The 23,958-nt window shown below is 38.4% G+C and overlaps 1 protein-coding gene across 2 annotated transcripts in view; it reads left to right on the forward strand.

The window, feature by feature from the left end:
- Nucleotides 1-6,518: 6,518 nt before the first annotated feature.
- Nucleotides 6,519-23,958, forward strand: part of COQ3 (coenzyme Q3, methyltransferase) — a 52,721-nt gene continuing 35,281 nt past the window's right edge. For both annotated transcript variants that reach the window (XR_011166279.1, XM_069077179.1), the window contains exon 1: nucleotides 6,519-6,726. Coding sequence is in view for 1 of the 2 variants with exons in the window: in XM_069077179.1 (XP_068933280.1) it covers nucleotides 6,558-6,726 (169 nt within the window). In the remaining variant the exon portion in view is untranslated. The remainder of the gene's footprint in view (nucleotides 6,727-23,958) is intronic.

Genomic DNA, 23,958 nt, shown 5'->3' on the forward strand with positions numbered 1-23,958 from the left:
CCCCACAATGTGGAAGGGATCACTGTAGGTAATTCTTCATAATTCTCCTTAGAGACTGAAGCTTCTCCATTTTTCTAGGTTAGTACTAAGATGATGGATACTCCTTATTTGCTGGGCTCATAATTAAGGTCTCTGGGAATCAGGATTCATGCTCTGGCATTACCTTTGAGAATCCAGACTGCTAGATCTTGTGTGATCCTGACCATGGCTCTACAATATTTGAATTTTCTGAATGCTTACAATATTTTCTCCTTGATCTGGGAGCAATGGAATTTGGCTAAGGCATTCCTGGGTATTTTAATTTTGGAATCTCTTTCAGGAGGTAATCAGAGGGATTGTTTTATTTCTTGGTGTCTTGTGGAGTGATTAGCTTCCACTTGCCCAATAGGAATTTTTAAGGAATAACTTTTTTCAGTGAGCTTTTGTACCTCTTTTTCCATTTGATCAGTTTTACTTCTTAAGGAATTCTTTTCTTCAGTCAATTTTTGTGCCTCTTTCCATTTGGCTTATTCTGCTATTTAAAGATTCTTCTCTTCAGTGGATTTTTGTGTTTCTTTTACCAAGCTGTTAACCCTCTTTTCATAATTTTCTTGCATCAGTCTCATTTCTTTTTCTAATTTTTCCTCTACCTATCTTATTTGATTTTCAAAATCCTTTTTCAACTTCTCAAGAATTCTTGTTAGGCTTATGTTCAATTCATATATATTTTTTTCTTTTAGGCTTTGCATGTAGCTGCTTTAGCATCATTTGTATTCTTCCGAGTTTGTGTCTTGATCTTCCTTCTCACCATAGTAACTTGTTATGGTCAAGTTCTGTTTTTGTTGTTTGCTCATTTTTTAGTTTATTTGACTTTTAACTTTATGTTAAAATTTAGCTCTGTTACTGGGGTGGAGAGCATACCATCCCATGCTTCAGGCCTTCCATGCTGTTGATTTTATTTAGTTCAGGGGGTCTGTAGGTTTTCAGTGGTTACAAGGTGGTATGATCTAAGCAGAGGTGTGATTGCTGCTTTCCTGGCCTGTGCTCTGGTGTTTATCCAGGAAGGAACATTGTTCCCTGACAGCCATTAATGCTAGAACAGTTCCTGGCCCTGGGATTGTGACCAGGTCCCCCACTTTTCTGTACCCACAATTGCTAGTGCTCTCCTTTGATTAATATTGCATAGGAACCTGGAATGTAAGATCTGTGCATCAAGTTAAGCTGCATGTGGTAATACAAGAGATTGAAAGATTAAACATCAACATCTTAGGTGTTGGTGAGCTTAATTAAATGGATGGGAATAGGTGAGTTTAATTCAGATAGTTACTACATAAATTACAGCCTGCAAGAATCCCTTGGAAGAAATGGAATAGCTCTCATAGTAAAAGGGTGAGAAAAGCAGTACTGGGATATAATCTCAAAAATTACTAAATAAGATATGTTAAAATCCAAAGCAAATCATTCAACATCACAGTAATACAAGTCTGATGCCAAAGAGGCTGAAGCTGACCAGTTCTATGAAGACTTACAACTTCTAGAAATAGCACCAAAAAAAAGATACCATATTCATTGTAGGTGATTGGAATGCTAAAGTAGGAAATCAAAAGATATTTGGAATATTAGGCAAGTTTGACCTTGGACTACAAAATGAAGCAGGCAGAGACTAATAGAGTTTTGTCAGGTCACTGGCTATAACAAACATTGTTTCAACAATCCAAATGGCATTTCTTCACATGGACATCACCAGATGGTCAATATCAAAATTAGATTGATTAAATACTTTGTAGCCAATAGTGGAGAAGCTCTCTAGTTAAAACAAGACCTGGAGCTGATTGGAGATCAGATCATCAGTTTCCTATATTGCAAAATTCAGACTTAAGTTGAAGTAAGGAAAACCATCAGACTATAACATCCCTTATGAATATGAAGTGAAAGCGATAGATTTAAGGGATAGATATGGCAGGTAGAATACCTGAAGAACTATGGATAGAGGTTTGCAACACTGTACAGAAGATAGCAACAAAAAAAATTCCAAAGGAAAAGGAGCAAGAAAGCAAAATGGAGGTCTGATGAGGCTTTATAAATAGCTGAGGAGTGAAGGGAAGGGAAAGATACACCCAGTTGAATGCAGAATTCCAGAGAATAGCAAGGAGACATAAGGTTTTCTTAAATGAGTGATGCAAAGAAATAGAAGAAAATAGAATGGGAAAGATGAGGTCTCATTAAGAAAATTAGAGACATCAAGGGAACATTTTATGCAAAAATGGGCATGGTAAAAGACAAAAATGGTAGGAAATTAACAGAAGAGATTAAGAAAAGGTGGTAAGAATACACAAAAGAACTATATAAGAAAGCTCTGAACATTACTGATAACCATGGTGGTGTGGTTACTAATCTAGAACCAGACATCCTGGAGAAAGAAGTCAAATGGGCCTTAGAAATCATTACTAACAATAAAGCTAGTGGAAGTGATGCAATTCCAGCTGTTATTTTATACCCTAAAAGATAATGCTGTTAGAGTGCTGTACTAAATATGCCAGCAAATTTGGAAAACTCAGCAGTGGACACTGGATTGGGAAAGATCAATTCACATCCCAATCTTAAAGAGGGGCGATGCCAAGAAACGTTCAAATTACTGAACGATTGTATTCGTTTCACATGCCAGCAAGGTTATGTTTAAGATTATGCAAACTAGGTTTCAGCAATATGTAAACTAAGAATTACCAGAAAGCCAGGTTGGTTTTAGAAGAGGCAGAGGAGCTAGAGACTGAATTGCTGGCATTCGCTGAATTATGGAGAAAACAAGGCAATTCCAGAAAAGTTATCTACTTCTGCTTCATTGACTACACAAGCCTTTGTGTGGATCACAACAAAATGTGGCAAGTCCTCAAGAAGATGGAAGTACACGTCATCTTACCTGTCTCCTGAGGAACCTATATTATGTAGGCCAAGAAGCAACAGTTTGAACCAAACATGAAACAACTGATTTGTTTAACATTAGAAAAGGAGTATGACAAGGCAGTATATTGTCACCTTATTTATTTAACATATGCAGGTTACAGATCTTTAGTATTCAAGAGTGCCACTGACCCCTTTTATTAATAACATGCAGATGACTATTGCAGCTATGAAATTAAAAGATGCTTGCTCCTTGGAAGGAAAGCTATGGCAAATCTGGACAGCATACTAACATACAGAGACATTGGCTTATTGACAAAGGTTTTATAGTCAAAGCTATGGTTTTTTCAGTAGCAGTGTATGACTGAGAGTTAAACTGTTAGTAAAGCTAAATGCCATAGAATCAATGCTTTTAACTTGTGGTGCTTGAGAAGAATTTTGAGAGTCCCTTGGACAGCAAGGTAATAAAATCGGTCAATACTTAAAGAAATTTATTTAGGCATTCACTGGCAGGTCAAAGATTGAAGCTGAAGCTTAAATATTTTGGTCACATAATGTGAAGAAAAGACTCATTAGAAAGGACCCTGATGTTGGGAAGGATTGAAGGCAAAAGGAAAAGGGGACAGTAGAGTATGAGATAAATAAGTATCATGGAAATAATGAACATGAACTTAGAGACTTTGGGAGATAATACAGGATAAAAGCCTGGAGTGCTGTTGTTCGTGGGGTCATGAAAAGTTAGACATGATTGCACAACTCTCTGTCTTTCCTGTGGCTGTAAGTGCTATTGCTCAACGTCACCTTGCACTGTATATGAACTATACAACAGAGTTTTGAACCTAGCATCAGCAAAAGGTATGCTTCCATCTCCGTCCAACTGGTTGTCCAACCCTGACATCATCAGTGGGCTGAGAGCTCTTGAAACTGCTGATGCTGCCACCAATGCAGCACCTCCAAGTTCCCCTACTGTGGTTGGGCCTACCCTTCACAATCTGTACTATGCTCCAGGCCTGACCCCCACTCTCATAAGACAGACCTTTCCAGTTAATCTCTAAGTTGTCTTGGCTTGGAAAATTGTTTCACCTGACTGTTGCTTCTGCTCCTCCAGAATTCTATTTGAGGCATTATTTTAGAATTGTTTGGAGAGGAATTTGGGGAGAGTTCAGCTAAGTGCTTCTCTGCTTTGCTATCTTGGCTTTCCTCCTTCAGATACTTAATAGTTTTCTGGAATTCATCTTAATCTGACTTTGTAAAGTCATCTCAATTCAAAATTCTGGATTTAGAATCAGAGGACCTAGATCTGAATTCTAGCTCAGCAATTTACTACTTGTGTGACCTTGAGCAAGTCATGACTTTATTTGGGCCTCAGTTTCCATATCTGTAAAATCAATCAATAAGCATTTATTAGAGCCTACTATGTGCCAGGCACTGTGCAAGGGACAGGCCATGCCCTTAAGTTTAGAATCTAATGAAGGGAGATGTCATGCAAACATATATATCAAGCTCTATACAGGATAAATTGGAAATAATTAATAGAGGGAATTAAGAGGGATTGGGAAGCCTTCAGTAAAAGATCGCATTTTAGTTGGGACTAAAAGGAAGCCAGAGAGGTCAGTAAGCGAGCACAGGAGAGAGAATATTCCAAGCATGGGAGACAGCCAGAGAAAGTCCCCAGAGCCTAAAGAAGTGTCTTCTTGATAGAACAACCAGGAAACCAATGTCACTGAATCAAAAAGTATGGGGAGAATTGTGTAAGAAGACTGGACGGGCAGGAGGGAGCTAGGTTATGAAGGGCTTTGAATGTGAAACAGAGCATTTTGTATTTCATCCTGGGCACAAAAGGGAATGACTGGAGTTGGGAGGATGGCATGGTAAGTCCTGTACTTTAGGAAGATCATTTTAGTGGCTGTATGGAGGATTGACTGGAGTGGAGAAAGACTTGAGGCAGGCTATAGCTATAGTCTAGGTATGAGGGGTTGAAGGCCTGCACCACAATGATGGCAGAAGAGAGAAAGGGTCATATTAGAAAGATATTGAAAAGGTGAAATCTATAGGCCTTGGCAACAGATTGGGGTGGGGGGTGTTTAGAGATAGTGAAGAATCTAGGGTGTGGGTCTAATGAACTGGGATGAGGGGACTGCCCTCTAAGTAAAAGGAAAGGTAGGAGGTGGGGAGGAATTAGTGGGAAGATAATGAGAGCATTGATTATGTCTAAGTTCCCTCCAACTCTAAGTCTATGGTCCTGTGATTTCAAGGAGTGACTCTGGAAGTAGCATGCATGTCATGTAGGAAAAGAGCTCTGGACTGGGAGTCAGATCAGGGAAGATTTTAATCCTTAACATCAATAAGAGGCTTCATAGCATAACTCAGGAGCCAGAAGGACCCTTTAATTCTAGTATTCTCCCTCTGTTGATTTCAAATTAATCCTATTTGTAGCTTAACTGTACATAGTTACTTGCAAATTGTTTCCACCTTTAGACACAGTTCCTTGAGAGCAGGGATTATTATTACCTTTCATTGTATTCCCAGGATTTAGCACATTGCCCACCACAGAGTAGGTACCTCATAATGTTGAGGTAAGGGAACCATAAAATGTTGAGGATTAAGGTTAGGAGTGCGAAAGACCCCAAAATACCAACATGCCTGGTCCTCCCAAATGAATTCGACTCAAGTCTTCTCATAGCCAAAGTAAAGCAAAATTTATTAAAGATTCGCCATAATGGGTGGACTCTTAAGGAGCCTAGGTATCTGTGACGCTTGTATTGGACAAGTGGGCCAGAATAATCTAACACAGAATGAGTGGGCCCTAGATAAATTCTCTGCTCCCATGGAGGCAAGATGGAGCTTACATACAGAAAGATTGTGGGAGGATTTAGGGGTGGTCTAGAGGAGGAGTTTGGTGAGGGTCTTCAGGAGGAGTCAAATGAGGTCACACTCCAGTAATGAAAGATTAAGGATGGGAAGTAGCTGAAGACCGTCTGGAGATGACAGACCAGGAGGGTTAGCCTTGTTTAAGGGTAACAGATTTAGGCATAGATATTTTGGGAGGATCAAGGGTGGGAGGATAGCTGGACAAAGAAGGGCTAGGCTAGTAACTGGTTTGGGCCAAGCTGTAATGAAAGGCTTATGGCTTTAGGCAAATGGCTCATCAAATGGGAAGATTCAAGGAGAGCTCAACGGGGTTCCCAGAGCCTGTATCTCATCAATAAATGTGTATTGATCTCTTCACTGAGATCAAGTACCACCTTTGCCCTACTGGCTGCGCGACCCTGGATAAGTTATTTAACCTCCAGGTGCCTTCTACCTAAGACTGGAAGTTGCAGGGACTGCGCTAACCCTAATTGGCTAGGGGAGCTCCTCTTTTTAACAAAATAATTAGAGCTCTGGCCCCGATCCTACTATGATCAACAATTAGCCTTGGAGTATTGGGCAAGTCATTTAGCTCCAATCTGGCTCCAGATTTCCCATCAGTAAAATGAAAGAGTGTGACTAGAAGTGCGTTTTGTGATTTAAATCACATTAATCCTAGGGTCTTATAACTGGCAGCCTAGGTCTCGCCTCCTCTCCTCTTTTCCTCCTCCCCCTTCCACAAAGGACCACCCACCACCAAAAAAGGCGCCAGAACAGAACTCTCGTCCCCGGGAAGCAGGAGACTGCCGGACACACTGTCTGGAACCTTTATGAAGCAGGTGCTTGTTTGCTGGAGGGACCGGAAAGGGCAAGGGACACGAGCACAGGCGATGTGGGGAAGCTGGGGGCTGAGGGCCGTGAGGGCTCGCGGCTGGGGGCCGGCTGGGGTCCGAAGTGCGCACCGAGGGACCGAACCTCGAAGGGCAACCGCACCAGAAGGTGAGTGACGATCAAGCTCCCTCCCGCCCCTTGGGCACTCGGTTAGCGGGTGGACAGGGGTGAGGAGGCTGGCTTGTGGTAAATGCGCAGGCGCGGGCGAGGAGGCCGGGGGAGGAAGGGGAAAGGAATTCCCGAACTCTGGTGGAAAATGTCAACTTTGGGGCGGGGCCTAAAGGACCACAGTTGGGGAACCCTGACATTGAATGTTTCTCCAGGAAGGTTGAGATGACCTTGGGAGGGCCCTGGGAGATCACAATCTGGCCCCAGGCTACCTTTCCAGAGTTATTTTCATCTGCTTTGTACACTTAATTAAAAAAAAAAAAATTAACATTTTCTTCCTTCTCTCCCGTTTAAAACAAACAAAAAGAAAACGCTTGTAATCATTATTCATAGTCAAGCAAGACAAATGAGTTTAGACCAAAACTGTCAGGAAGTGGGTGGCATGGAGTATCTGACCTGTAATGATGGTTCTCTTTGCATTCATCTGTTCTTAAGGCTTAGAGAGAGAGAGAGGTCTAAAATTTATTCATTTTGAACTTAAATACAAAGAAAAATCCATTCCCATGTACAAGGTACAACACCACAAAGAGAATTCAATATGAAACCATGAATCTCCATTTCAGTTTCCTTTTATTTTTCTGAAAAAATATGTAATAAATACTACATATAATTCTCAAGGTTTTTCTGAGTTTGTGTGCTTCCCTATGAGTTTTCTTTTGTTCTCTGCTGTGCACTTTTCATTTCTTGTCTCCTTCCCTCCTCACCCCTAACTATAGAAGACCACCATTGGATATATATATTTGTATGTATATATGTACATATATAAAAATGTGTGTATGTATGTGTATAGATATATCTATAGCTACAAAATATATACATATATGTGTGTATAAACACACACTATATATATACTATACATACTTAATATTTTTCAGTTCTTTCTTTGGAGCAGACAGTGTACTCTTCTTTCATAGAACCTTTGTAGTTGATTTGATAGTTATAACACTCAAAATGACTTAGTCATAAACAGTTTTTCTTAAAACAGTATTGCTGTTACTTTATTCTGACAACATTCTCTTGGTCCTGTCCATTTCATTCTTCTTTATTTCATGGAACACTTTCAGTGTTTTTCTAAAATCAACCAGCTCATTGTTTCTTATAGCACAGTAATATTCCATCACAGTCATGTACCACAATTTGTTTAGCCATTCCCCAATTGATAGTATCCCTCAATTTCCAGTTCTTTTTTTTTTTTTTTGCTTTTTGGAGGGGGGGAAGGCAGGGCAATTGGGGTCAAGTGACTTGCCCAACATCACAAGGCTAGTAAGTGTTAAATGTCTGAGGCCTGATTTGAACTCAGGTCCTCCTGACTCCAGGGCCGGTGCTCTATTCACTGTACCACCTACCCACTCCGGAATTTCCAGTTATTTTTTTTTTATTAATCAAATGCTTTATTAACGTCTAGTTTACATCATTCATTTCCGCAAGATTTTGAGTTACAAATTTTCTCCCCGGTTTTCCCCCTACCCACCGCCCCAAAATAGCGATCCCACTGGATATCCCCTCCTCCAATCTGCTCCCTCCCATATCTTCTCCCATACCCCCTCCAGCTTTCCAGTAGGGCACAGTGGATCTCTATGCCCCAGTGCCTCTATATCTTATTTCCCAGTTCCATGTAAAATAATAATAATAAAAATAATATATGTTTTTTAAATATTTGATTTTAAACCTTTGAATTCCAGATTCATTCCCTTCCTCCCTTGTCACCCACCCTTACTGGGAAGATAAGCAATTCAATATAGGTTGTACATGTGTAGCTATGTAAAACATTTCCATAGTAGATATATTGTAAAAGACTGACTTTAATATATTGTAAAAGACTTCGCTCTCTCCTATCCCACCTCCACCTTGTTCTATTCTCTACTTTGATCCTGTCCCTTTTCAAAAGTGGGTGCTTCCAACTTCCCTCCCCCCTAGCCTGCCCTCCCTTCCATCGTTTCCCCCTTTCATCCCCTTCCCCCTTACTCTCCTGTAGGGTGACATACCCTATTTAGTGTGTATGTCATTCCTTCCCTAAGCCAAATTCAATGAGAATAAGGTTGACCTGTTCCCTTTTGCCTTCCTGTTCTTCTCCTCCATTATGACCATTTTCCCTTGCCTCTTCTATATGAGATAGTTTACCTCATTCTGTCTCTCCCCATCTCCTCTCATTATATTCCTCTCTCACCTCTTAATTTCACCTTTTAAGTATCATCCCTTCCTATTAAATTGGTCCTGTGCCCTCTATCTATGTATACTTGTACACATATATACACACATTCACATATGTATTCATATGCCCACTTACCCTCCTATATAGACATATATGTATGTGTATATATAATATATGTGATATATATGTTTTATATATATGTACAAATTACTATTCCCTTCAATTATTCTCATACTGAGATTTTCATAAGTTACAATTATCATTTCTCCATGTAGGAATATAAATAGTTCAACTTTGATAAGTTCCTTATGATTTCTTTTCCCTGTTTACCTTCTCATGCTTCTTGTATATGAATGTCAGATTTTTCTGTTCAACTCTGGTTTTTTCATCAAGAATGCTTGAAAGTCCTCTATTCTACTGAATGACCATATTTTCCCCTGAAACATGATACTCAGTTTTGCTGGGTGGTTGATTCTTGGTTTTAATCCCAGCTCCTTTGACCTCCGGAATATTATATTCCAAGCCCTTCCATCCCTCATTGTAGAAGCTGCCAGGTCCTGAGTTATCCTGGTTGTGTTTCCACAATATTGAAATTGTTTCTTCCTGGATGCTTATAATATTTTCTCCCTGATCTGGGAATTCTGGAACTTGGCCATAGTATTCCTAGGAGTTTTTTGGGGGGGATCTTTTTCAGGAGGTGATCAGTAGATTCTTTCAACCTCTATTTTGCCCTCTGGTTCTAAAACATCAGGGCAATTTTCCTTGAGAATTTCTTGAAGGATGATTTCTAGGTTTTTTTTTTTTTCATCATGGCCTTCAGGTAGTCCAATAATTTTTAAATTATCTCCTGGATCTATTTTCCAGGTCAGTGGTTTTCCCAATGAGATATTTCATATTGCCTTCTATTTTTTTTTTATTTGTTTGGATCTGTTTAATAGTATCTTGATTTCTCATAAAGTTACTAGCTTCCATTTGCTCCAATCTAATTCAGAAGGAATGATTCTCTTCAGTGAGCTTTTGAGATTCTTTTTCCATCTGGCAAATTCAGCTTTTTTAAGGCATTCTTCTCCTCATTGCCTTTTTGAGCCACTTTTGCCATTTGAGTTAGTCTGTTTTCTAAGGTGTTATTTTCTTCAGTCAGGTTGTTGACAATCATTTCATAAGTTTCTTGCATCGTTCTCATTTCTCTTCCCAGTTTTTCCTCCACTTCTCTTATTTGGTTTTCAAAATCCTTCTTAAGGTCCTTTATGGCCTGTAACCAGCTCATATTTTTCTTGGAAGCTTTTGGTGCAGGAGTTCTGACTTCACTGTCTTCCTCCTGTTCCATGCTTTGATCCATTTTGTCCCCAAAATAGGAGTGTAAAGTTGGGTTGCTTTGCTTCCCTTGTTTGCTCATGTTGGCCACTCAATTACTTGACTTTTGAGCTTTTTGCCACAGTAGGACTCTGCTACCAGACAGGGGAGCTTTGTCCAATCGCTGGGGTTTTCTCAGCTGCCGAAGGTATTATTTGGGTGCCCTTTCTGAAGCCTCCACATGCTCTGGCAAGCTGGTCACACACCCTAGGATCTCCACCCTAGACAGCAATCCAGATCCAAGCAGGTTAAAGCAAGAGCTATTACCCCTCAGACTGGTCGCTTGGTCCCCCTACAATCTGCAGGCCAGGAGCTGAAGCTCCCATGTGGTCATGGCTGCACTGCAGTGGCTCAGCGGCTTCTCCCTCCAGGGGATAAAAACCGGACTGTACTCCTAAACTACCAGATCCCAAAGTCCACACTGCACTGACCTCTCACTTTGTCCGTAGCATCTATGGGTTGATAATTCTGAAAAATGCCACAGCTGCTGGTGATCTGAAGTCTCTCCAGCTGGAGGCTGGTCAAGCTGCCCTGAGGTTAAAACCTCCAGCTCCAGCAGGGCTGGGCTTGGCTGGGCTTGGCGCCCAGAGTGCTGCGCTGGCTGCTTGCTGCTGGCCTGCCAGGCTGTTCTCAGCAAGAGGTTAGCTTCTCTCTGTCATTTTGTGGGTTCTGTAGCTCCAGAGTTTGTGCAGAGTCACCTTTTACATGAATTGGAGGAGGTGGGAGCCAGAGCCACACGGAAATCCTGTTTCTACTCCACCATCTTGACTCTGCCCCCCAGAATTTCCAGTTCTTTACCACCACAAAGGGAGCTGCTATAAATATTTTAGAACATATAAGTTCTTTTCTTTTCTCTAGTCACCTCGGGAAGAAGGCCTGATCGTGGTATTGCTGGGGCAAAAGATATATACAGCTTTATAAGTCTTTGGGCATAATTCCAGATTGCTCTCCAAAATGGTTGAATCAGTTCACAGTTCCACCAGTAGTGTCCAACATTTGTCACTTTCCCCTTCTATCATTTTAGCCAATCTGATAAGTGTAAGGTTATATTTCAAAGTAGTTTAAATTTCTGTTTCTCTAATCAATAATGATCTAGAGCTTTTTTTCCTGTGTCTATATATAGTTTTGATTTCTTCACTAAAAAACTGTCTGCTCATATTCTTTGACCATTTTTCAGTTGGGGAATAATTCATATTCTTATAAGTTTGACAGAATTCTCTAGAAGTGTTCTTATTGTATAAATTATTCTGTTTCTGTTCACTTTACTCTGCATTAGTTCATACAGGTCTTCTCAGGGGGTCTCAACTCATGTCATTTCTTGTTTCACAATAATATTCAATTACATTCATAAACTATTTATCATTCTTAGACCATTATTTGCTCAATAATTCCTCAGTTCAGTGGTCACTTCCTTGGTTTCCATTTCTTTGCCATTATAAATAAAATATAGCAGTTTTCATTTTAAAAAATCTACAGTCATTGATTAAGCACTTTAATGGTATATCAGTGGTCTGAGCGATAGTGGAGGTAAATGGAAAGGCAAAAACAGTCATTGTACTAAAGGAGCTTACTTACATTCTTTAAAAATTTTTTCAATGAACAAAAATCTATTTTTTATCCCTCAACAACCCCCACCCCATCTATTAAAAAAAAAAATCAAACCCTTGAACGCCCTTGGAACAAATATACATAGTTAAACAAAACAGATTTTCCCATTGGCCATACCCAAAAAATAAGTATCTCATTCTGCACCCTAAATCCATCATTTCTCTGCAAAGAGGTTGGTAGCATACTTCATCATTGGTCTTCTGGAATCTTGGTCATTGCATTGATCAGAGTGCTTATGGCTTTCAAAGTTGTTTGTCTTTACAGTATTGTTGTTATATGAATTGTTCTTCATGCTTTGTTCATTTAAATCTGCATCTGTTTATACAAGTTGACCTAGGTTTCTCTGAGACTCCCATTTCATCATTTCTTATGGTACAGTAGTATTCATTGCCTTCACATATTTGTTCAATCATTCTTTAACTGAGGGGCAGCCCCTTAGTTTCTAGTTCTTTGTTACCATGAAAAGAGCTGCTATAAATATTTTTGTACATATGGGTACTTTTGATCTTCTGGGGTGTAGACATAGTAGTGATATTGCTAGGTCAAAGGATGTGAAAAGTTTATAACCTTGGGGTTATAATAACATATTGCTTTCCAGAATAGACAACCAATTCATTGCTCTATCAGCTGGTTTGGGATATATCAAAATCCAGTACAAGGAAACATGTATTACACAGTAAGACAGTAAAGCAAGCTAGCTTTATTGTGGTAATATATTTCTTTTTTTTTCTTTTGCATTTTGGAGGGCACTTGGGGTTAAGTGACTTGCCCAAGGTCACACAGCTAGTTTTTGTGTTAAGTGTCTGAGGCCGGATTTGAACTCAGGTCCTCCTGACTCCAGGGCCAGTGCTCTATTCACTGTGCCACCTAGCCACCCAATGGTAATGGATTTCTAATAAGAAGGGCAGTCAGGGAAGATAAAAACGGGTCAAGTCTGATGATTGAGGTCCTAACAAGGAATTGATATCTTAAGACAGGGGTATGAAACCTACCACCTTGAGGCCACATGTGTCCCTCTAGGTCCTCAAGTAGGCCCCTTTGACTGAATCCAAACTTCATAGAACAAATCGGGATCTGTGAAGTTTGGATTCAGTCAAAGGCCTGCTCACAGAGGATGTAGAGGGTCACATGTGGCCTTGAGGCTGCAGGTTCCCCACCCCTGTCTTAAGATGTTTACTGGAGCTTGTCAGCTGTTTAATATCCATGTAATTAAGCATTAGTTCTGCCCCTTTGGTGTAGAAGCAGGCTAGTCAGCTCCCTCTTTATCTATGCTCTTTGGAAGATCTTAATTTCTAGACGTGTGAATTTCATACTTTCTTTTTCAGTCTCTGGCTTCTCTCTTTTTACCATGAATTTCTGTGTAGAGGGAGCCTTGGGAAGACCCTTTTCCCACTAAACATAGCCCTTTGATCTTGGTAGCTGGCCAGAAAGGAGTTTAACTCCTCAGAGATGACTGACAGTACCCTGACTAGGGAATGAGAGATTAAAGCTGTCATCAGCATCTTTTCCTGCTTAATTTTTCTGTCATATTTTAATCTTATTTGGGGAGGCTATTTGGGGGTCTAGATCAGGAGGCATTTTAAAATATCTCTGGAGACTAGAAGCTGGCAAAATTTTTCTTCAGCCTCAAGGAATCTCAGGATCCAGAAGCCACCTCAGAAATAATTGATTTTTGGTAAGGGAGTTGGTACCACTCTAATTCAGCCACAGAAATACCTCAGTCTGTATATTGATTTTTATTTCAGAAGGATCAACTTCCAGATTTTGCTGATCACACAGTTAGCCAGTCTTAAAAGCACCCTATGGGCACCTTAAAAATACTACCTTATGGGCACCTCCTAATTCAGTGTAGACAGGTATTGGCATAGAAAAGAATATAAACTGCAAGCAATATGCTTTAGATTGAGTCCCTTATAGATTTTGGCATCCCATCCTTGTTACCAGGGGTTTTGATTTTCCTTAGGGGCTTCTTCATTTAGTAGGGTGGGGAGGTTATTGGGTTTATTACAGCCTAGGTATGAGGTGGCATCTCAGAGTTAGCAACTCTTTGTAGTGATAAAGAATTGGAAACTGAAGGCATGCCTTTCTAAGATTATTTCATGTTACCCTCCTTCACTCTCTCAGCAGACTTGCTTGCTGATATTCCATCTCCTGTTTCTTTGTACTGACTGCTGCCATACCTGGAATTCACTCCCTCGTCACCTTTGTTTAGAATCCTCTGACTTCCTTCCAGGTCTCTGTCAAGTGAAATATCGGACTGCAGGACTTTATTACCTCTTCCTCTCCTTTTCTCACTCTTCCCAATTGCAAGCACACTTCTACTAAAATCAGTTTGCTTTTAATTTTGCATTTGCTTTTTGTGTATTTGTTTCCCTCAGTAAAGCAGAGGCCCCTCAAGAGTTTCTTCTTTTTCTTAGTATACTCAGTTCTTCACATGAAATATATTTTTAAAAATTTTTTGAATTTCAAATTCTCTCTGTCCTCACCCATTGTGTTCTCAGAACACAAGCAGTATGATACCATTAGTGTACCCTGTTTTCGACACATAGAAGGCACATAAATAAAGTGCTTGTAGAATGATTGAATGAATGAATGTACACTTTTGTCATGGAGACAGTTAAACTGAGATACAACTTGTCCAAAGGGAATATGGTTATTCTGGTACTTTTCAAAAGATATATATCATAGTGTCTTCAGTTTATAGCTAGAAGGAATTTTTGAGGTTATCTAGTCTAGCTCCCTCATTTAACAGATGAGGAAACTGAAGCTCAGAGGTGACATAGTGAGTGGATAGAGTGATGGTTTTGGAGTCAGAAAGACCTGAGTTCAAATTCTGCCTTAATTACTCACTAGTTATATAATTCAAGCCAAATCACTTAAATGAGACCACTTAACTCTGTGTCTCAGATTCCGTGTATGTAAAAGGGATGAACTCTTCATGGCTTCTAAAATCTTTTCTGACTTTAATTATATGATCCAAGGAGAAATGATTTGCCTGAAGTCACACAGCTATTTCGTGGCAGAATATGGACTAGGACTTCTGCTGTACTTCCATCCCAGTCATTTTTTCATTTCACTAATAACTACTTCCCTTACCCATCCTGAGACCCTTCAGTTCACTCTTGGGAGCCAAGCCATAGTCACTTAATCCCTGGCCTTTGGCCTTTAAGCTGGAATTGGCCTCTTCAGATTCGATATAACCACAAAAAACTGTAACACAAGGCAATCTGGAAAGGCATGAGAACTATAAGTGAAATGCTAAGGAAATCTCAGATAGGATATTATCTGCTGTTGTGATGTGTATATTTTCACAATGTGTTTGAAGGTTTGGAGGGAGAGTATTCTCAAGAGGCTGTTGGGGGTCAAGAAACCATTGTCTTCTATTTTCAGCAGGGCTTCTTAAAACTTTTTCCATTCCTGACTCTGTCAGCACTTCTTAAACTGTGGGTGGAGACCCCATATCTCTACCCACAGTTTATGAAGCACTATTGCATTGTCGGTGAAATTGTGAACCAGTATAATGATTCTAGAGAGCAATCTGGAACTATGACCAAAGAGTTATTAAACTGCATGTTCTTTGAACCAGCAATACTACTACTGGACAAAGACATCAAAAAAGAAAGGAGAAAAGTACCTATTTGTTCAAAACTATTTATAGCAGCTTTTTGTGGTGGCTAAGAATTAGAAATTAAGAGAATGCCCAATCTCATCAATTGGGGAATGGCTAAACAAGCTGTGGTATATAATTGTAATGGAATATTATTGTATTATAAGAAATGATAAGGCAAGATGATTTCAGAAAAACCTAGAAAGACTTACATGAACTGATTTAAAGTGAATGAACAGAACCAGGAGAACGTTATGCACAGTAACAGCAATGTTATATGATAAAGAATTGTGAATGACTTAGCTATTCTCAGCAATACAATGATCTAAGACATCCCAAAGGACTAATGATGAAGCATGCCATCTGCCTTCAGAGAAAGAACTGATATTGTTAAAATATGAACTGAAACATGCTGTTTTTCACTTTTTTTCATTCTTTTTTAATTTGAATATCCTTGTATGAAATGACTAATATGAGAATATTTTACATGATTGCACATGTACAGTCTCAGGGAGAAGGAGGGGAGGAAGGGAGGGAGGGCTAGAATTTGAAAACTCACAACTTTTAAAAAAGTTAAATTGTTTTAGCTTGCAATTGGAGAAAAAATGAAATATATTTTTAAAAAATAAAGAGCACCAAAGAGTTTGAGAGATTTCACATAAACAAAGAAAAGAAATCACTGTCTTACTCTTCCCTCTTGTCACGCCATGCATAAAAATAGAATTAAATTTAAGCCCAGCTGAAGGTTTTGTCCTTACTTCACATTATTAGTAATAGCTTTTTATTTGTGGGGATATGAATGCAGTAGAAAATGACACATTGACCAATCAGATAAGCCCAAAGAGCACATTAAGCCTGGTAGTTTCAGAGGGCCATCTGCTGAGATAACCTTGATGCATTGCCCTTTATAGGAACATGGGATTTTAGAGGTATAAGTTGTCTGAAACACAACTATGGCTTTACTAGCTTGATTTCATTACTATAGTTTTAATGCTAACTTTGGGAGAATTTTCTCTAAGGTCAAAACTATATTAAGCATACTATTTTTATTGAAAGTTACACATATTGCAAGGTGTAGTCCTCACCCAAGGTTTCTGGAAGTCATCAGAATCCAGAGAATTGAAGCCTCTCTTAGTTTAGTGTTATTAAAGACTTAGGGAATTCAAGAAGATATTGTATTTACCTACCATACTCACTTCAGATCATAGAATTTAAAGCTAGAAGAAATCTTAGAGAACAACTCAGAGGTCATGTGATATAGTAGGAAGCGTCTGCTGGACATGGAATCTGGAAAAGCTGTGGTCCAATTCTACAGCCACAATTAAAGCAGACATAACTTTGTAAGTGCTTCACTCCATTAATCTAGAATCATAGAATTTGAAAGGATCTCATCGACCATTTAGTCCAATCCATGCATGAAGGAAATCCTCCCTCTAACATATGCAACAAGTAGCCATCTAACCTCAGCTTGAAGCGCTCCAGTGATGGTGGTAGTGGTAGGGAGCCCAATATCTCCAAAGGCAGCACATTCTACTTTCAGACAACTCTAATTTTTAGGAAGTTTTTCCTGACATTAAGCCTAAATTCACCTCTTTGCACCTTGCCTTTTATTGCCCCTGGTTCTGCCCTCTGGGACCAAAGAACAAATCTGCTGCCTCTTCTATGTGATGTTCTTTCAGATATTTGAAGACAATTATCATGTCACCCTTGAGTCTTTTGTTTCCTAGACTGAATATTCGTAATTCTTTCTACCAATCCCACCTAACTTGGATTCAAGGCCCTTCAACATCCTCATGACTATTCCCTGGATGCTCAAGAGCTACCTTACTTAAACTGTTGCTCCCAGAATTAAATACAGCATGCCAGATATGACAGAGTACTCCAGGGCAAAGTACAGAGGGACTGTTATTTCTTTATTCTTGGAAGCAACACCTCTTTTAATGTAGCCCAAGATGGAATTAGCTTTTTTGGCTGTGGCATCATATTGTTTACTTATATTTAGCTGACAATCTACTAAAACTTTTAAATCTTTTTCAGACCAGCTATTGAGTTACCATATATGTGAAAGGAATTATTGGATTATTGATCACATGGGTGTGTGAGACGGAATACAAACTACTTTAATAATATATAATATTATATTAATGACATAATAATATATTAAAATATATAATGATATAAAATTATCTATCAATATATTTAATATTATCATGCTATTGATTATATATCTTGTATTATTAATATATGATAATACAATTTGTAATTATAAATGCATTTTGTATATATGTATGCGTGTGTGTGTGTGTGTGTGTATAAATAAAATGTTATTAACAATCCAGTATTTTCCTTCCAAACACACAGTAAATCAGTAGCTGGTTTGAAAAAGATCTGAAGGTTTTAGTAGAATGTAAACTAAGTATGAGTAAGCAATATGACATGACAGCCAAAAAAGCTAATATTATATTAAAATATTATATATAATTTAATGTTATATGTGTATGTATATATGTATGTGTGTGTCTACACATATATAGAGACACATATATATGTATGTATACAGTGACCTGTGAATTTGTTAGAATTATTGATTTAGCAATTTTAATCACTTTGCTATCGTACTTTTCCCCAACCCCCACCCTGAAAAGCTTTTCGTTTTAAAATTGTCATACTGTTTAGTATGTTCAGTATAGAGTAAAACTGGGAGGTTCCCCCCACCCCCAAAATTTATCATTTCTTTACATTATGCTGATGGATTTTGTGTGACCTTGCACATTGGGGCTTGCCTAACTAACCCATGTCTCTTCCAAAGGGACATTTCTAGTACTTTAATGACTTCAGGATTTTGTTGATAGTTACTACCTTTATCTTTGTAAGTAATCTGCCCTTTCTGATCCTCTTCTTGTCCATGGCCTTCCCTAAATCATCCATAGAGGAGATACCCAACAGACTTCCTTTAGTTCTTTTAAATTTCTTTGGGTACTAGATGTCCAAATTTTATTCTTTGCTTTTACTACATGATTAGTTCACCTTCTTTTCCCATTTCCAAAGGCATAATTAAGTCAGTTGGCTGGAGAAACATTAAGTGTCCTTTCTTTGAAATATAATTTTCACTGCCATACCACTATTCATGGTTAAAGCTTACTTTCAAGAGTTCTAAGCCCTAGAGTGGCAGTGGCAGCAACTGGAAAATGAGCAAGCAAAAAAAAAAAAAAGAACAAAGTAAAAAAGTACACAGCATAGAACAAAAGAAAACTCACAAGGAAGCAAAGAAAAGATGGATAATTTTCAACACAATGAGTATTATTTATCATATAGGCTTTCTTGAAGTGAAAATTTATTGTTACATATTTTGAATCCTCTCTTGTGTTCTGCTATGCACATGACATGCTTGGGCAGTGGTACAGTGAATAGAGCACAAACCCTGGAGTCAGAAAGACCTGAATTCAAATCCAACCTCAGACACTTGACACACTTACTAGCTGTGTGACTTTGGGCAGATCACTTAACCCCAATTGCCTTGCCTTCCCCCCTCCAAAAAAAAAAAAAGAAAAGAAAATGAGCAAACAACAATAATAACAAAAAGTCTAACCATAAAAAGTTACCCTAGGGACAGGGAAGATCAAGGCAAAACTCAAAAAAAGACAGTGAAGTCAAAACAGCTACAAGCAAAATCTCAAAGAAAAATGGCAATTGTACACGAACCCAATAAGAATTCCTAGAAGAAATAAAAAATGATTTTCAAAATAAGTAAGTAGAGGAACTGTAAGAACAGTAGAGGAAAAATTGGGTAAAGAAATGAAAGCAAAGGAAGACAATTATGAAAAAAACCATTAACAGCTTAGTAGTAGGCAGAAAAAATATTGAAGAAAATATAACACCTTAAAAAATAGAATTGGCCAAATGGAAAAAGAGAAAAATTCATGGATATAATTAACTCCTTAAAATGTAGAATTGGCCAAATGGAAAAAAAGGAACAAAAACTCACTGAAGAAAATCATTTCTTAAAAATTAGAAATGAGTAAGTGGAAACTGATGATTCAACATCAAGAAACAATAAAACAGGGGTGGCCAGGTAGCACAGCAAGTAAGAGCACCGGCTCCAGTGTCGGAATGACTTAGGGATCAAATCTGGGCTCAGACACTTAGCACCCACTCAGGAACACCTGGCCATGTAACCTTGAGCAAATTACTTAACCTGATTGCTTAAAAAAAAAAAAACAATAAAACATAGTCAAAAGGATGGAAATAAAAGAAGAAAATGGGAAATATGTCATCAGAAAAACAACTGAACTGGAAAACATATCAAAGAAAGATACTCTAAGAATTATTGGATTACCTGAAAACCATAATCAAAGAAAGAGCCTACATACCATATTTCAAGAAATTATCAAGGAAAACTGCCCCAGTATCCTAGAACCAGAATGTTGAAATTCAGATAATCCACCAATCAATATCCGAAGTAGATCCCAAAATGAAAACTTCAGGAATATTATAGTCAAATTCCAAAGCTCTGAAGTCAAAGAAAAAATACTTTAAGAAGCCAGAAAGAAACCTTTCAAATACTATGGAGCCACAGTCAGGATCACACAAGATTTAGTATCTACCACACTAAAGGAGTAGTAGAAGGCTTGGAATATGATATTCCAGAAGGCAAAAGAGCTCGAATTACAACCAAGAATAACTTACATAGCAAAACTGAGTATAATCTTTGAAGGGGGATGTGATAGTAATGGCAATTAAAGATTCCCCTGTATTGGCTTGGTTTTCAAATTGATTGTGTTAAAACCCAGAGTTTGTTAATCCCACCTGTGGGATGGGCTTGTTGATGTGAAAAGAAAGTCCTGAACTGGGAGGAGCTGGTGAGGTAGATTTGGAGAGACACTAGAGAGAGGCGGAAGATTTTTTTGGAAGCAGCACCTCGTGGAGAGAGAGAGACTAAGAGAATTGCTGGTGGCCGCTTTGAATTGCCCTGGACTTTTGAGACCTGCCCCCTGAGCTGCCAAGGACTGAGGAGACATGGCTGTTTTGCTGGTACTTTGTCTGTCTGTTTTGATGTTGTTTTGCCAGATTTGTCCACTGGTGAAAGACAGTCCTTTTGTTGAAGAAGTCCTGGAACCTGGCATTTGGTTAAGAAGCCCTGAGACTGTCCTGCAGACAGAGAGTGAATACTGTCCACTGGTGAGGGACAGTACTGTTGTTGCAGGGGTCTGGAGACTGTCCTGCAGACAGAGTGAATACTGTCCACTGGTGAAGGACAGTGCTGTTGTTGCAGGGGTCTGGGAACCTTTCTGTTGGTTCGGAAGCCCTGAAGAAGGATTTTCTTGTTGGATGTTTACAGAAATCCTGGGAGAGGGCTTTGCTAATGTGTTCAGGGGTTCTAGGACTGTTCTACAGACAGAGGATAAATTCATGAAGGGACTGGCAATGTATCTTATGGCCTTGCTAAGCCTTGTCTCCCCAGGAACTAAGATTGCTGAGAACTTGCCTCCTGTCAAGATGAAGAAAAGACCTCCATTTGGGTATTAAGTGCTGTGTTTAAACTTGATGTAACTCTGGGGTAGATTCAATTGTGATCCAGGGGTGGGGAACTTTTGACCTTTTTGTGTTCTATGGTTGAGCAAATGAATGTATTTTACTTATGTTTGGAAACTAATCTCCATTTGAGAAGAGGGGCTTTGTGGTGGACTAAAAGAAGGTATAGCCTAGGGGTGGAGAAGTATTTAGACCAGGGACTTTGTAATTGATTGAATGATTGGAAGGTCTTGGGGTGGGGTAGTACTTGGAGATTATTTAATCACACTTAGTAAATGCTGTATTTTGAATGATGTCATGTTTTGATCTTCTCTGTTCTGGGTTTGTTACTGAATAAAATAGAGAGCACCTATGCTGGTATTTTGAACCTGGGAAGTTGCCTTCTTTTGGTATTACATTACAGGGGAAAAATAGATATTTAATGAAATAGAGGTCTTTCAAGCATTTAATAGAAAATTTGGCTTTTAGTACAAGACTCAAGAGAAGCATAGAAAGGTAAAAATGAAAGAGAAATCATAAGGGACTCAGTAAAGTTTAACTATTTACCCTTCTATATGAGAAGATGATATATATATCTTCTAAGAACTTTATCATTACTAGACCAGTTAGAAGGATTCTGTAATCGAAAAAGACTGTGGGAGTGAGTCAATTATGTTGGGATGAAGTAAAAAAAAAAATATGGGTAAGAAAGAGGGATGTCCTGGGACAAGGGGAAGGGAGAAGAATAGGGGAAATTATTTCACATAAAAGAGGCATGAGAGGAAGATTTTTATAGTAGGGGAAGATGGGCTTTTTACAGTAGGGGAAGATGGGCTTTTTACAGGAGGGAAAGATGGGCTGATGGCCAATACCTGAACTTCACTCACATCTAAAGTGGTTCAAAATGGCTATCTGTCTGTCTTTCTATATATCTATGTATATACATACATATATACACACAACACATACACACACTAAATTGGTAATAAAAATCTATCTTACCTAACAGCAAAGTAGGAAGGGAAGGGGATAAGAGAAAGGTGATAGCAGGGAAGGAGGATAAAGAAGGAAGTAGTCAGAATTTAGAAGAGAGAGAAGAAGAAACAAAAGAAAATAGGATGGAGGGAAATGTACTTAGCAGTGATAACTGTAAATGTGAGTGAAATGAATTCACTCATAAAATGGAAGCAGATAGGCAGAATGAATTACAAACCAAAACCCAAGAATTTGTTATTTACAAGAAACACTTGAAACAAAGAGACGCACAGAAAAATAAAGAACTGGAGTAGTATCTGTTATGATTCAGTTGAACAAAAGGAGGGTAGAAATCACGATCTCAGACAAAACAAAAGCAAAAGTAGACCTAATTAAAAGAGATAAGCAGGGAAACTACAATGAAGTAATATTAATACTAAACATAAATGCACCAAATGGCATAGTAGCCAAATTATTTTTTTTTCAAGCATTTGGGGTTAAGTAACTTGCCCATGGTTACACAGCCAGTTTTTTTGTGTGGGTGTTAAGTATCTGAGGCCGGAACCGATACCAGGTCCTCCCAACTCCAGGGCCGGTGCTCTTACTCACTGTGCCATCTCGCCCCAGTATCCAAATGCTTAAATGAAAAGTTAAATGAATTGTAGAAGGTAAGAGATAGTAAAATTATACTAGTGGGGGACCTCAACCTTTTTCTTCTCAGATAGGTAAACCTATCTGAGTTATCAGTTAGATAAATCTAACCATAAAGTGAAAAAGAAGTCAAGGAGATGAACAAACTCTTAGAAAAGTTAGATACCATATACCTCTGGAGAAACTTGAATGGGAATAGAAAGGATTGTACCTTTTTCTCAGCTGCACATGGTACCTTCACAAAAATTTGCCATGTATCAGGACATAAAAACCTCACAACCCAGATAAAGAAAAGCAGAAACGGGCGGCTAGGTGACACAGTGAATAGAGCACTGGCCCTGGAGTCGGGAGGACCTGAGTTCAAATCCAGCCTTAGACATTTAACACTTACTAGCCATGTGATCTTGGGCAAGTCACTTAACCCCAATTGCTCTGCCCTCCCCCTTCCAAAAAGGAAAAATAAAAGCAGAAACCTAAAATGTTAACATTTTTCAGACCATAATGCAATAAAAATGACATTTAACAAGGGTTTATGGAAGCATAGATTAAAAACTAATTGGAAACTAAATAATCTAATCCTAAAGAATGAGTAGGTCAAAGAACAAATCACAAAAACCATCAATAATTTCATTAAAGAGGATGACAAAAATGAGACATTACAAAATTTGTGGGATACAGCCAAAGCAGTACTTAGAGGGAAAATTATATCACTAATTGCATATATCTGTAAAAGAGAGAAAGAGTAGTTCAGTAAATTGGGTATGCTACTAAAATAAACTAGAAAAAGAACATATTAAAAATCTTCAATTATGCACCCAAATAGAAATCCTGAAAAATCAAAGGAGAGATTAATAAAGTTGAAAGTTGAAAACTTGAACTAATAAAACTAGGAGCTGGTTTTATGAAAAAAAAAAAAAAAGGCCAGTAAAGTAGATAAAACATTGGTTAATTTGATTTAAAAAAAAGAAAAATTAGTATTAAAAATGAAAAGGGTAACTGTGCCACCAATGAAGATGAAAGGAATTATTTTGCCCAGTTATATGCCAGTAAAACTAAGAAACTAAGTGAAATAGATGAATATTTATAAAAATATAAACTGCCCAGATTAATAAAAGAGGAAATAGAATACTTAAATAATCATATTTTAGGAAAAGAAATTGAACAAGCCAGCAATGAATTCCCTAAGAAAAAATCCCAGATGTATTAACAAGTAAATTCTGCCAAACATTTAAGGAACAGTTAATCCCAATACTATACCAACTATTTGAAGAAAAAAATAGGTAAAGGAGTCCTACTCAGGTCCTTATATATGACA

Source organism: Petaurus breviceps, unplaced genomic scaffold (assembly GCF_028583685.1).
Source record: "Petaurus breviceps papuanus isolate PSGF00001 unplaced genomic scaffold, PetGlider_PUasm1.0 90977, whole genome shotgun sequence".
Classification (NCBI taxonomy): domain Eukaryota; kingdom Metazoa; phylum Chordata; class Mammalia; order Diprotodontia; family Petauridae; genus Petaurus; species Petaurus breviceps.